Raw genomic sequence first — 14,761 nt, 5'->3', positions numbered from 1 at the left:
ACATTGTTCAGTTTCCGGTGAGTCAAGTTCAACCCCACATTCAACCACTACAGTGATGACCACAAACACATTCTCTCACAGGCACCTTGGAGGAGGAGGCCGTCAGCAGCCGGCCACCAGGCCTGCAAAACAGGAACTGAGGGGCGTTTCTACCGCCGCGGCCCTCGGCGGTGGGGGTGTGCGTGGGGAGACCCCTCCCCAGCGACCTGCCCCCTCGGCGAGCCGGCGCCCAACCCTCGGCGGGCGTGGCCGCCCGGGTCCGGCTCCAGCCCCGCCCCCCGCCTCTGAGCGCGCTGGGCTCGGCCACCCCGCCGCCAGCCCCTTCTCCGCGCACGACCCGCCGCCCCCTCGCCGCGGCTCCCGGCCGAGGGTGATGCTCGGGGTCCCACCTCCCCGGGGAGCTGCGCATTTCCGCGCGTCTGGCCCGCGCGGCGGCAGCCCGCGTTCCGCGTCCCCGGGAAGTTGTCTCCGGAGCCCGCGGCGCCCGGGTCTCCTCCCCCTGCGCCCCGCCCCCCCGCCCTGAGCTGGGATCCGCGAGCCGCCCGGCCCGGGGGCGTCGCCGCTCTCTCTCCGAAGCCAGCGAGTGTCTGTTTCCCAGCGCGGAGCTCGCGTCCCCAGCCTGGCCAGGGACCCCCGCGAGCCCCCGAGACGGCGCGTGCCCAGAGCGCGGGAGCCCGGAGCGCCGGGCGCTTGGGACCCCGTGGAGCCGCCGCTCAGCCTGCGGGACTCGGCAGGGATGCAGGTTGCGCTGTGAGCCCGGGCGCCAAGGCCATGTCCGGCGCCCGCTGCCGGACCCTGTACCCCTTCTCCGGGGAGCGGCACGGCCAGGGGCTGCGCTTCGCGGCAGGCGAGCTGATCACGCTGCTGCAAGTCCCGGACGGCGGCTGGTGGGAAGGCGAGAAGGAGGACGGGCTCCGCGGCTGGTTCCCCGCGAGCTACGTGCAGTTGCTGGAGGTAAGGGGCGAGGGCCAGGGGCGGGACGGCCAGGAACTGGGTCCTTGGCGAGCTCAAATACCTGTTGCCCGCACCGCGGATGCCGGAGTCGTCCCTGTCAAGGGGCGCCCCGGGGGCAGCCTCGGGTACCCACTGCGCACCCGGCCGGCGGTTCTGCGCTCCTGCGGGCGCCTAAGGCAGCGGCGCCCCGCGGGGGCGTGGGCAGCGCGGGTGAGTCCGCTGAGCGCCCCCCGTGCAGGGCCTCAGAGCACAGCTTGGCCGCCCTGAGGAAGCGAGAACTTGTTGCCTGTGAGAGTTCTGCAGCCGGTGGACGCGTTCCCGGCTGCAGACCGCGAAGGGCTGCCAGAGTCCCGGGGGGTCTAGGGAAGTCGCACCCATGATCGGGGATGGGAAGTGGCTCCGATTTGGCCCCGCTGTCTTCACTTCACCGGGAGCCAGGAGCCTGGGGTGGACCACCACACCGCCGGGGTCAGGCTGCCGAGCTGCCCCCGGGGCCGCCCACTCGCTAGTCAGCTGAGCTTGGCCTGGCCACCAGCCGGAGCCCGTCAGCAGGTTTGATCCAGGGGTGCAGAGCCCCCAACCAGCGCCGCCTGCCCTGGCCCAGCGCCCCCATGCTAAGGTTAAGAACCCCAAAGAGGCCTTTTCCTGGGCTTCTGGCCTGGCCCCAGCGCTGCACAGGGCCCACTGAGCCAAGTCCGATGGCTGTTTATTGTCTGGGTGACAGTTAGGAGGCCTCTCTAATCGCTGAGCTCATGGTCACAGCCGGAATGGGATCTGAAGTTTGTAAAGTCCTTCGGGTGTGTGTTGAGAGTGTGTGTGTAGCGTTGGTGGAGTGACCTTACAGGACACCCACTTTAATGAAAAGCTGCCTGATCCCAGCATTGTTGTAGAGACCAAAGTAACAGCTACCCTCAATTGTGTAAGTATACAGAAACACTCTGGTCAAACCCTGCTGGAATCATGGAGACTGAATTCATTTATAATTTAACCCCTGACCTACTTCAGAAAGAACAAAGTAGCAAATATTCAGGAGAAATGCTCCATGCAACTCAAAAAAGAAAGATAGATAGGGGTGAAATGGTTATTAGGGTGAATTTCCCTGAGAAATATCACGTGGAAACATTATCAAAATTGGAGCTTGGCTTCAGAGAGGTACAGTATGTTTCTTTCGGGTCCAGAGGAGAACAATAAAATCTCTGGTAATGGGTTGGTAGCCTATGAGCAAAGTTGTGACCGGAAGGAGTTTTCTGTGGCCATCCCTAGAGTATGTTCCAGAAACCTCTTGGTTCTGCATTTTGAGAGCCTGTCCAATAGGATAGGCTCAAGTGTGTTCGTCAGCTTCCCTAGTTCCTTCCTTGCAATTCAGAGGTGAGGGAAAGCAAGTGTGTTGCTTCATATGAAGACCTGAACCCCCTTGTTGCTCACTCAGAAACCCTGGGAGAGACTCCTATGTTGGAGTTCTTCTGGTGGCCATACTGTTCCAGGAAACACCGATGTGGAATTTGGGCTGGTGGATGTCTGTCTGGTGGGGAGCATCCCCAGCTAGATTCAGCCAGCTGTGTTTTGGGTGGGGGGTAAGGCTGGTAGATTTGTAGTCTGGGTTAGCTGCAGTGAAGAGGCACTGCTTTTTCTTCCTTGGTGAAAGGGAGGGTGGACCAGACCAAGGGGACAAGCAGAATGGTCAGCTGGGTCAGCCTTGGGTGTATCTGTCACGTCCCATTGCATGCCCTTGCTTAGGAAACCTCTGGTGCCCATGGAGCTTCCACACAACTAATGAGGGTCAACATAAGTGCCCAGACAGGAATGGAGACCCTGGAAGGGCTTTTGTTTGTTATTGAGCCCCCACAGTGTGCTCAGCATGGTATGTGCATTGTCACAATACCCCTGGCAGCTTGGTGCAGAGGGAGGCACTCTCCCCCTGCTTTAGGCAAGCAAGCTGATAGGAAGGAGGTGAAGGAACTGGCCCAGGGAGCTATTCTGGCATGCTTGGTAAGCAGCTCAGATGACTGAATAGTACCTTCTGTGCCTATGTCTCTTTTGGACAGGATAGCTTGGGCTCACTGTGAGGGGAGAGCCTGGATCCTTGTGGGGAATGGCCATCAGCAGCCCCAGGTCAGCGTGCAGGTGACAGCATCTCTAAGTGGAGGCTGCACTGCCTGTGCTGAAATAAGGGTGGCTGCTCCTTTTCTCTGGCAGCACCTCTTCTGCTAACCCTGAGGTTTGATTGAACTTAGAGGTGCCTGGTTTTCCCCCAGGTAGAGGGAGCGTGGGCTGGAGCCCTGAGCCCTGAGTCCTGGGACTCTTCTCAGGGCCAAAATAAATGCAGTTTTGACAGGCAGGATGGTAGGTTAGGCCTGCCCTTTTAGTCTTGGAATCTCATACATGAGCAGGCTGGACTACAAGGTGATGTCTGGGTAGGGAAGCCTTGCCCAGAGGAAGATATGCAGGTAGAATCCCTTGTGGGGGCATGAGTGCTCAAAGATGGACTTGGTGAGTGGAGAATGCAGAGCTTTCAAGGTGGCCAGTGGTGGGCTGGTCAGCACATGGAATCATGGGCCTGTCTGGGAGTAAGTGTTGAAGCCAGGAGGCCAGAGAAAGGCCCATAGATAATGGTAAACGTCATGCAATGTCAGCCAGTGGGTGCCTGGCACTGGAGCTGCTGGGGCCATGACTTCAGAATGCCAAGTACAGACAGAATGGAGACTCCTGAGAGAGGAGTGAAACAGGGGAAGGGGTACACAGCCGAGAAAGGCACCTCCAATGTAACTCCCACCCCAGTGGGAGTTTGTTTGTTTATTTCCTGTTTGAAAGAATGAAAGAATGATACTAGGTAACCCCATCTCAGTGGGTGGGTGCTAGGCATTGAGAGCAGTATCTCAAATGGTTGCTCCCCAGAGATTTCTTCCTTGTTCCTATGGAAAAAAGGAGGTACTGAGATGTCCTGGCTCTGCAGGATGCATACCCTACAGAAGGAAGTTGGGAGAAAATTCTGAAAGGGTTGAAAGATATGTCCTGGTGACCAGCCAGCCCCTGGGAAGAAGCCATTTTGGTTCTGGTTACTAGAGAAATCTCTCTGGTTGAGACTACAAGGGGTTTCCTCCAAGGAAACCTCAGCCCAAGCAGAGATGTATGGAGGTTCTGGTGGGCACAAGGACTGATCATAAGGATCCCAGTTATTGAGGGGATGAAGTAACCTTCCAGAGGGTACTAAGAGAAGGGAACCAGTTCATCCCAGAAAAGGGAGACGACCCCATAAGTAAGACCTACAACAACCATTTGTGAGGTAGGCCCTCAAGAAAAAAAAAGTCTTTCTTGAGGTTCTCTAACCATGAAGAGGGAGAACTGAAGGCTCTTCTAACATTTGGGAGATGTGGTGGGGGTGGAGCTGAGGTGATAAAGGAAACCTGTAGTGGGAGCTGGAAGGTTTGGGAACATGTCCTGCCAGCTCCAAGCCAGGTCTGAGGTCACTTTCATAAACTGGGAGGCCCTGTAAGGGGGATTTCCATCAGACTTCTGGGGTGCTTGGAGACAAAGAGATAGCTTTAAGGGAAGGTAGATGGAGGAGAGACCCTAGATCTCTATTCCCAGGGAAGAGTTGGAGCCTTGATGTGGTCCAGTGACTGGGGGCCTGGCTCTAGCCCAGGGATTCTTTGTGGCCTGCTCTTTCCTTGAATGAAGAGAAGAGATTAGGGACCTGGAAGATACTTTAAGGCTCCTGCAAAAACTCCAAGAGCTTTTAGAAAATTATTCTGGGGGTAAGAACACAGAATGTAAATAAAACAGTGCTTTCCTTGACCTCAGCCTTAGGATCCATGATCCACAATCTAGATGGAAGGTCCAGGCCCCAGAAATACTAACAGAATATGACAGTTTGTCAGTGGAACTAGACAGCCAAAGAGGATCACCACTGAAGTTGGTCTTCTTCCCACCTTCTGTTCTTCCCTTGGGGTTCATGTGATTGTGCCTCAGGAGTTCCCAAGCTGTGGCTGTGGGAGAGAGAGATGGAGCTGGGGAAGTGGGCTGTGCAATGGATAATAAAGTAGGATATTTTATTTATATCTATGTATCAAGCCACCCTAAAACTTATTATCTTAAGACAATCATTTATTGTTATCTCACACATTTCTGTGGATTGACAGGGCTTAGCTGGGTGGTTCTTCGGTTGCTCTGTCTTGGTGTCTTTCATGCAGTTTAGTTGGATAATGACTGGAGTCCTGGAGTATCAGGTGGGCTGGAATTCCCAGGATGGTATCTTAACTCACATGTCTGGTGTTCTTAACTCAATGCCTTGGTGTTGTTCCATGTAGACTTTCTCTCTGCTTGGTATCTTGTCCTTCAGGGCCTTTCCACATGGACTTTCTCTTCAGCCGAGTAGTTGGAGTTTTCCCACATGGTCTAGTGTCCAAGTTTGCCAGGTGTAAATTGTCAGACCTTCTTAAGGCTTAAACTCAGAACTGGCATGTGACTTTTACCACATTCTATTGATGAAATGAATCCCAAGGCTAGTCCAGACTCATTGTAGGGGGAGGTGCATACAGGTATGGATACAGGTGTGGGTATAGATGTGGGTGCTGGTGTGGATACAGGTGTGCATACAGGTATAGATAATGGTGTGGATACCAGTGTGGACACTGGTGTGAACACAGAGAAGTAGGTGTATCTAGCTACCACAGAAGGGAAGGAAGAGCACACATGGGCCAGATAATCCATTAGAGGGATGCAGTACCAGGCCAGAGAGATAAGAGAGAGCCCCAGAGGGAGGTAAAATGCAGGAGACTTGGCCTGTTTCCATTGCTGTCCTTGGAGGATTTTTCTTTTAAGGGCCGGGGATTTCTTTATAAAAGGCACACGATAAATGATATGATGCAGCTGAATTTAAAACCAGATTTTCCTGTCCCTAAAGCCTGGGTTTGTCCACTAGGCCACTGACATATCAGCCCAGCCTTTACACGTTTGTCTATTTAGTGCTGGTTATTAACAGACATGTGTATCTGAGCTGCCTGACATCTAATAGACATCTAGCTTAATATGTTACGTACATCGATTCTAATACAAGTTCTCTCCATAAGGTGAAAATGACCTGAAATGGGCGTGACCTTCTCCTCATGCCAATATCTTTTAAGGCAGTAATCAGCTCTGTTCGCAAAAGGTGTAATTAGGGCTGCTAGCTCACAGCGTGTGTAATTGTAACCGAAAAGACCAAGGAGCTTTCTTCCATCTTCACTAAGTCATCTTCTCCTTTGATTTAGGGACCTTGGCTCCTGCTATTTGAAAATCTACCTTTGGCCCACCTCCCTGTCCGCCTCTGCACAAAAGGAGCTTCTCCCTTCCTTTACTGCTGTGTGCTGGTCTGGTCAAGGGGCTACTCACAGGATTTCAAAGCAATGGGCAGGGCTTTCAGATTCTGTGGATTCCGGGCATCTTCACAAAAGTTCCCTTAGCAACAAGTCGGCAGGAATCCCTGACATCTGTTAAACACCATGTGAATCCCCACCGTCCATTACCACCTCGAAACATGAATGAGATGCCGGCCCTCTTGTACTCTTCTCAGCCTGAAAAAGCCCAGCTTTTATCTGATGACCTGGTTGACTTCATCTATTGAGCACCCATGCTGGTCCCCACTTTGCTGGGAAAAAGAAAATGTTTGGTAAACCAGGAAGCCGTGTATACATGTAAGGTATTGGGATTTTTATCAGACCACTCGGGGGACATTGTTCTCGCAGCTTGCTCTCTTATTACTCACAGCAGCGAGGCAACACATGACAAGATTTGTAACCAATGTCAGGACTGATCCCCCTGGACTTCAGTGCAAAATTAGTATATTCCTCTCTCCCTGCAATGACAAAGCTTCTGGGGTGATATTTAGACTGTGGAAGAAATAGAAATGGTGGCCAGCAGGTCAGTCTGCCTTGGTGACCAGAGCAAGAAGTGTCGTTGTGGAGGCTTAGCTACAACAGGTGTATGACCCGGGAGGCTTTTGTGGACTCATAAGTGGGCTCCTGCATCAACTTTCACCTTCAGTGTTTCCTGTCTACCATCTGATGAAGATATGTTTTATTTATTTAGCTTCTTGGTTCACTGTATAGGTTTCCTGCTATCCAAAAGCCAAGTATTCCAGCTAAGCCTTCCATAAGCTGAAATGGTGTAAAACAAAGAAGCGCTTGCTATCTATTTATATGGAAATGTGTTTTAGTGTTCCCAGACCCTGCAAATAACCTAGCAAAATAACCAAATAATGCATAAAACTAGAATAACACTAACAGCTAGTAAAATCAGAGTTGGTTGAAAGTCACTTGGGGTGCACTTTCTCTGGAACCTCTGTTGCAGAACAACACTAAATATATTTTGCCTTTCTATCTTTTGTTGCAAAAGAAATTTCTTTTCCATTGGGTACTAATGTAGATCTTTCTTAAAAGCCACGTGGCATATGCAAACTTTCAAAAGTGGGGAATACCCACTTTAAAAAAAAAAGCATTCTGTGGATACTGGATTTTTTTCTTTTTAACCTTTTAAAAACTTACATCTCTTCTAGAGCTGGTATCCAGACTTAATCCCCAGCTACATAAATGCCAGGTGTCCACACTCACTTTATAATCTCTTCACTGCCTTCTACCCATAGTGAATGTCACCACCTATCCATGGCATCACCTGACACTCCCCCACCCTACTCCCATCCAAGTCCTCTCCTCCTTAGCAGGCTTGTCTGTTCTCCCTTAGAAATGTTTCTTAAAACCTTCTCATTCTTAACCCGGATTGGCAGACTTTCTGTAAAGGGCCAGAACATGTATTAGGCTTTGTGGGCCAGGTGGCAAAATCAAGTTACAGCCTCGTCACTGTGATTCCTGGATTGCCAGAGGCAGTGAGGAGCCACGAGAGTATCCCATATGGACTCCCAGGCTCTGCTGGGAGAGTGGAAAGCAGCTATAGATGATCTCCAGGCCAGTGGGTATGCTTGTGTTCTGATAAATCCTTATTTATGAACACTGAAATTTGAATATGATTAATTAATTTGTTTTCATGTGCCATAAAGTATTCTTCTTTTGCTTTGTGTTTAATCATTAAAGATGTAAAAATCCCATTCTTGGTTATGGGTTGTGTGTAGTTAGTTAATCTCTGTTCTCTTGTTCCAGTCATTCATTAAGCAGTCACTGAGTGCCTGTGATGGGTGTGAGCACTGCTATAGCTGCTGGAGGGGAGTTGTGAAAAATACAGAGAAGAAGCTTGCCTTTTAGTTGGGGAGATGGTAAACAAACAAAAAAAATGCAAAATGCAAAGGGAAATAAAACTGGGTACTGTGACAGAATGGGGTGCAGAGGTGCAGGAGGGAGTTTCTAATAAGACATTCAGGGAAGGCTTCTCTAAGGAGTTAACTGAGAAGAGACCTGCAGGACACAGGGGGGCCAGCCACGTGTGTGCCAGGGAAAATATTTTGAGGCAGAGGGCACTACGCATGCAGGTAATCCTGAAGAAGGGAGTCTGTTTGATATATTTGAAAGGGCCAGAATATTCCAGAATAGTTAGAGAGCAGAGAGTGGTTGGGCTGTGATAGAGGGAAGCAGGTAAAATAGATCCTGCAAGGCCTTGTGTCCAGCTGGGTGGATGGATAAGTTTCTGAGCTTAGTGGAAGGCCTTTGGTTTGATTGAAGGGGATGATGTACTCCAATCTAGATGAGGGTATGGAGAGTGGATCTGAAGAAGGCAAAACAGGAGACCAGTGAGGAAGTTAGGAGCAGGATGGTCGAAATGAAATGGTGAGAAGTGGATGGATCTGGAATGTGTTTTGCAAGTGGGCTTGTTGGTGGATTGATTGTGGGAGATGAGGGCTCTCACCTTGCAGAGAAGTTGCATATACTTTCCCTACTGCATTTCACCCCATCTGTCTGTCCTTCTGCTGCCAGAGATCTCTTCCTTGAAAAATGAGGTGAAAGGCAAATAAAAATGGGGGGATAGTTAATGTCCTTAATGCAGAAGGTGCTTTTATAATTTTTTTTTAAATAAAGGATCACATCTGCATAAGAATGAACAAGAAAAACTTTGACAGACTTTATAACAAAAGATGCACAGAGCTATCAACATCTTCACAACCAAAGAATTGCAATTTAAAAAAAAAATCATTTTAATAAAAACCATGGAAAGAAAACAAAAAGGAATGAATACTGGCAAGGGTGTAGGAAAATTGTCATATGCTCCCTGGAGGGTAATTTGGCAATATACCTTAATAACCTTAACAATGTACATGTCCTCTGATCCAGCAATTCCACTTCCAGAAATTTAGACTCAAGAAACATCTAAGAGGCAAGCTTTAAGCATCAGAATGCTCACGGTAACTCTATTTCTAATCGTGCAAATGGACTACAATCTACCCACCAAGAAGAACCAGTTAAAATAAGATTCACCTCTGTTTCACATAAGCATAGTCACACAAACAGAAGTGGCTTGATAACTATATCAAAGCTGAATTTTAAACATAAAAAATGGTGGTCATTGATGTCAAATATTTCCATAGATTTAGCAGGGTTGAGATTAAGTCTGATGAAGAGGCAAAAAGAGATGGTGTGTCCAGGAATGAGTTGCTTTATAAAAGCAGGGACTGTGTGTACTATGCGATCTGTAAGTATCCTTTTGTGGAAAGAAGAGGGTGAAGGAAAACTTGCTGACCCAAGGCCACATTTTTTAAAATATCCTTAGCAGCAGCAAATCTTTGTCTTTCAAGGATGGATTTGATTTTTTTGAAAACAACCAATTCATTTGGAGCCAAGTCTGGTGTGTCTGTATGTGTGACTATCCGTCTGCCACCTACTCATAAAAAAGGATTTAAAGTCGTTTACCAAAAAGCACATATACAAGAAAATAAAAGCATAAGTACATGAGGAAATTTGGGGAAAGGAGAACAAAGATGTTTGTGGCAGTGATCTTTGATGAGTGAAGAGGGTAATTGAGTGATATTTGCTGTTCTGGCTTAGAAAAAAAAGAGGTCTTCCTCAGGAAGTGATGGGTTTGAGCAGTTTTCCATGCCGAGAAACAAAAATATTCTGAAAATGGTGAGCCTTTGTGCTATATCAGTCAGGATGGGTTAGGATTTGTTGCCATAACAAACCATTCCTAAATTTGTGGTAAAAACGACATAGATTTGCTTTTGCTTCATGCTGCAAGTCTGTTGCAAATTGGATTGGGGCTTTAAGATCTACCAAGATCTACGGTGATGGCGCAACCAGTATCTGGAAACTTGCTGGTGACTGTGTCAAAAACCACATGGTTCTTAAAAATCTCCTCAGAAGTCATACTTGCCACTTGTGATGTATTTCATCCACTAAAGCACTGTCACACATAACTTTTGTGGCCAGGAAGTTGTAACACTACCGCTTCTGCCCAGAAGCAGAAAGGGAGCAAGCTGATTATATGTGGAGAGTTCTGTTGATCACCGCATGGGCACTTTCTGGGGGATGCCCAAATTCTGATCTGTTTCACTTTCAGTATCTCATGGTCATCTTTAGAGCAGTGTTTCTCAAAAATTATTTCATTGCTTCCGGTGCAAGTCTTCTCAGAATGATTTCTCACTGACTCTTGTTGGAAGCAGGTTCTGGCTCAGTATGTCTGAGATGAGGACTGAGATTCTGCATGTCCTCCAGTAACTCCTACTGTTGCAAGGACTTCAGCCACAGCGCAGACCCCAGCAGATGCCTTAGCTCCTGAGAATCAGGAACTCTTAATATTCTTTCAAGTCTGCTCTCTTCTCCCTTGCTCTTCTGGCATCTAGCACACTGCAAGGCATGCTAGGAGATGATTGGCCTGTATTTTTTGAACAAATGTGGTCACTCCCTACTCCAGAATTCCTATGATGTTTTCTTTGTGGTAAATACATCTGTCACAACTTTTGGTTCAACAAAAATAAATATTTGTGTTTGAGCACTTACTATGTGCCAAACTCTCAACAAGGCTAGACACAAGACATGGAGCTGAGGTCAGCAGCTCCTCCTTGGGGAGCCCTGGGAAATGTGCTGTCCCCTCCAGAGTGACTCTGGGAGGTGACTTAAGAGACTTCATTTTCACACTTTTTCTGTTGGAATAAAAGCCCTTCGAGATATTCGGCATCCATGTTCTTTCTCAGATGACTTAATTTCTCCCTCATTCTCCCTTGCTTGTCAGATGTGCAGAGAACTCCAGGATTAGTCAACAGAAAAACTAATTAAATTGAAAAAATTCTTTAGAGATGATATTTTAAATATTCCACAGAAAAGAGTCCTAATTTAATCATGACAGAGGCTGCTTATTTTAGCAACTGCTCATGGAAGAATGTCATTGAGGCATTTGCTTTTGATTCGTAATATAATTTAGAAATAGGAAGTTTCAGTTTACTGTTCTCACATAGTAAGTGTTTTATTGATAAATAGTTACAAGCCTTTGTTGTGCTTAGAGTGAAAAATAAAACCGTGTTAAATTTTGAAAACCGAGGACATGCTCAAAACAAAACCTGTTAATTTGGTACTCAGCCTAATATTTTCGTATTATAAAGACAGTTCTGAATACCTGGGGCCTGTCTTCCGGTGTGAGCACACCAGAGCCTGTCTCTACACCATAGCCTTGTAGAACGTCAAGACCAGTTCTTCTGAAATAGTCATGTGCCTGCAAATCACACAGAGTCATGTTAAATGCATGTTCTGGTTTAGTAGGTGTGGGTGAAGCCCAGAGACTGCCTTTTCTAACTAGTTCCCAGGTTATGGTGATGCTACAATTTGAGTAACAAAATATTTGAGTACCCAAAGTATAATTGCAAATTATGATTAAATCCTGGCGTTCAATTGATTTAGTCTACTCTTTTTTTTAAAATGGGTTGAGACTACACAGAGTCACAGAAAGAACAGAAATTTTGGAGTAGAGTGCACTTTGAGTCTAATTGAGCACAGGTATGGTAAAAAGGTAGGATGGGAGGGGTGGCTTGTATTTCTATTTGCCAGGCGTGTCCTTCAAGCATGGGATGGAGGTGGGGTTCCAGAATGCTTTGCTGGATGTGGAGGAGGAAGGGCTGGGTGTGTGTGTGTGTGTGTGTGTGTGGCTGGAGTAGGAGGGGAGGTAACATGATCATGGCAGGCTCCGGGTCTTGACTCTGAAGGCAGAGAGAGAACTGGTTGATCTTGACTGATACCAACAGTGTTAGGAGAACAGGCAGTGGAGCTATGGCCTCTGTTTTCAGGCAGTTTATTGGTTTTAAGGGGTTGCTGGATGCTTTGTATGTTTTGGTTAGGGGTTGGAACATTGGGGGTTGCTACCCCCCAGTGTGATGGACTGCTCAACCCATTTTCAATGGGTTTATCTCCTGACTCAACCCCTGCTGCCTATGAGACCCTAGGCCAGATACAGACTCTTTCTAAGCTTCGTCAGGTTATTGCGGGGGTCCAGAGAACCCAGCTTGGGGGAGAGCTGACAATATACAACCTCAGTGGGCTTTACTCCGTATGTGTTGTGGTGATCATGCCATGCTGAATGCTGAGAGCTGATGGTTAAATGGGGCTTCCATTGGGAGGACCCTCTTTCCATAGGCCTCTCTGAGGTCATAGTGCAAGACTGTCTGGTTGCAGTAATGTGGTCAGGGCATTCTGAACTGTGGGCAGAAGTCACCTGGGTCTTATTAAATGCACATTTGGAATCTGAAGTTCTGGAGTGGGGCCTGAGGGTCTGCATTTCTAACAAATCCTTAGGACATGCTGCCATCGCTGATATTGGGAGCACCCTTTGAATCACAAGACTATAGAATACTTCAGGTTTTTTTTTTTTTTTTTTCCCCAGGACACAGGTCTTACTAAAGAAAGGAAAGCTGCAACTGCTACCCATGTCTAGTTTATTTGAAACTCTTACATGATGATTGCTCAGGCTGGGCTAACTAGTCTTAATTGCTTCTTACTTGGTCTGATGAGCCTCTGGCTGTGCTGATGCTCCCAGAAGGGGCACTTCTTATAATGAGGAAATAGCTGCTTGTCCAGGAGGTGAAATGACAGAAACTGCTTAAGGAATTAAGCATATGCCTTTTCATCTCTGCTTGGTCCCGGTGCAAAGGAAAGGTTTGTTTCAAGTGCCTAGATGGAAATTCTCTTTCCAAAGTGATGCTCTGGGAGCCAAAATCTAATCCTGTTCTTGTGTTCAAGGGCTAAACCTGGAGATGGTGGTAGCGCCTCAAAGCAGACATCTCCCACATCCCCCATGTGGAATTCAGCTCTGCACTGCTCTGAACTTGGCCTCTCTTCTCTTGCCCAGGTTACTGCAGTGACCCCCTAATAGCAGTGTCTAGCCCTGTATCCCTTAGTGCTGTCCATTCCCCATGGTGATGTGACATTGTTTTTTTCTGGCCAGTTTCACCAGAGAACACTCCCTTGCAGCATAACGCACCTCAGCTTTGTTCTCAAGGCCCTTCTGACTGCCTCTGCCCACCTCCCCAGTTGCCCTTTGACCTTTTCTGCATATACATAACATTACCAAAACCACATGGTACTACATATCTTTTGGAAGCCACTTTCCTCTCTCTTGCTTGTGTCGTTGCACATGCCTGTCCTCCCTGAAGGAACCTTCCTCCCCCACCCCTTCCTTTTACTCCTACTCCCTTTTCTTCTAACAGTTCTTTTGAGATCTTTTAAGAAACTCACATACCACTGAAAGCGTGCAATCAGTGATTATTTTTAGAATCATTCATAGAGTCATACAGCCATTACCATGATCAATTTTAGAACATTTTCATTGCCCTTTACCCACTCCCCATTTTCTTCTAACCACCCAGGTCCAGACAGCACCCATCTATTGTCTGTCTCTATGGGGGTGCCCATTCTGGACATTTTATATAAATGCAGTCATACAATTTGTGCGTGTTTTTGGTTTCTTTTACTCAGAATGATGTTTTCAAGGTGCATCAGTGCTGCAGAATGTATCAGTGTTTCATTCCTTTTGCTGGCTGAATAATACTCCTTTGCATGGATTTATCATGTTTTATTTACCCATTCATAGTTGATAGACATTTGATCTGTTTCTTCTTTTTTCTTATTGTATCATTCCTAGGAACATTCATGTACAAAATTTGATGTGGATATGTTTCATTTCTCTTGGGTGTATACGCGAGTGGAATTCCAGGGCCATGAGACAACTCTGCATTTAATCATTTGAGTAACTGCCAGATTGTTTTCCAAAGTAGAGACACATTTTACAATCTCATCAGAAATGTATGAATGTTCCAATTTCTCCATATCTTCACCAACAGTTGTTGTTATCTGTCTTTTTATTCCAGTAATGCTGGTGAGCATCTTTTCATGTGTTTATTGGCAGTTTGTATATCTTCTTTTGAGATCTATCTATTCGGATTCCTTGCCCACTTTTAACTGGGTTCTTTGCCTCTTTGCTATTGTCTCTTTTCTTTTCAGCCAGACTTAGTTCATTCTTATTTCTAAGTCTTATTGTTACTCTCCCCCTAAAATGATCTGCTGACACAGCTCCCCTCCATTCTTCTAGAGCACTTTGCACTTACCCTACTGTATTGGAATTTTCTGTTCCTTTCCACTATATCATTGAATTTTTGAGGTCAAGGATTAGGTCTCTGATTTTTATAGCCTCAGGGCTCAGCCCAGAATGAAACAAAGGACCACAGTTCAGTAATTTTGACCATGAAGGCAACGAATATAAGATTTAGGGTTTTCTACCATAGTAGTTGTCTAGTTTTTCATGGGGGAAAAATTAATAGAGTTTCCAGAATGACACAGATGTCTGTTCACCATCCCGGGAACAATCTTATACATGCAGACTCCTGAAGATCGGGAAGAGAGTGTGCAAT

At 47.2% G+C, this 14,761-nt stretch overlaps 1 protein-coding gene across 1 annotated transcript in view; it reads left to right on the top strand.

Moving 5' to 3' along the window:
• Window positions 1-771: 771 nt before the first annotated feature.
• The window catches only part of GAS7 (growth arrest specific 7), a gene marked incomplete at both ends in the record, with an annotated part of 209,938 nt that continues 195,948 nt past the window's right edge, over window positions 772-14,761 (top strand). The window contains one exon of the mRNA XM_084236555.1: window positions 772-954. Within this exon, the coding sequence (XP_084092681.1) occupies window positions 772-954 (183 nt within the window). The remainder of the gene's footprint in view (window positions 955-14,761) is intronic.

Source organism: Talpa europaea (genome assembly GCF_964194135.1).
Source record: "Talpa europaea genome assembly, chromosome: 7".
NCBI lineage: Eukaryota > Metazoa > Chordata > Mammalia > Eulipotyphla > Talpidae > Talpa > Talpa europaea.
This window is presented reverse-complemented; position numbering and strand designations above follow the sequence as displayed.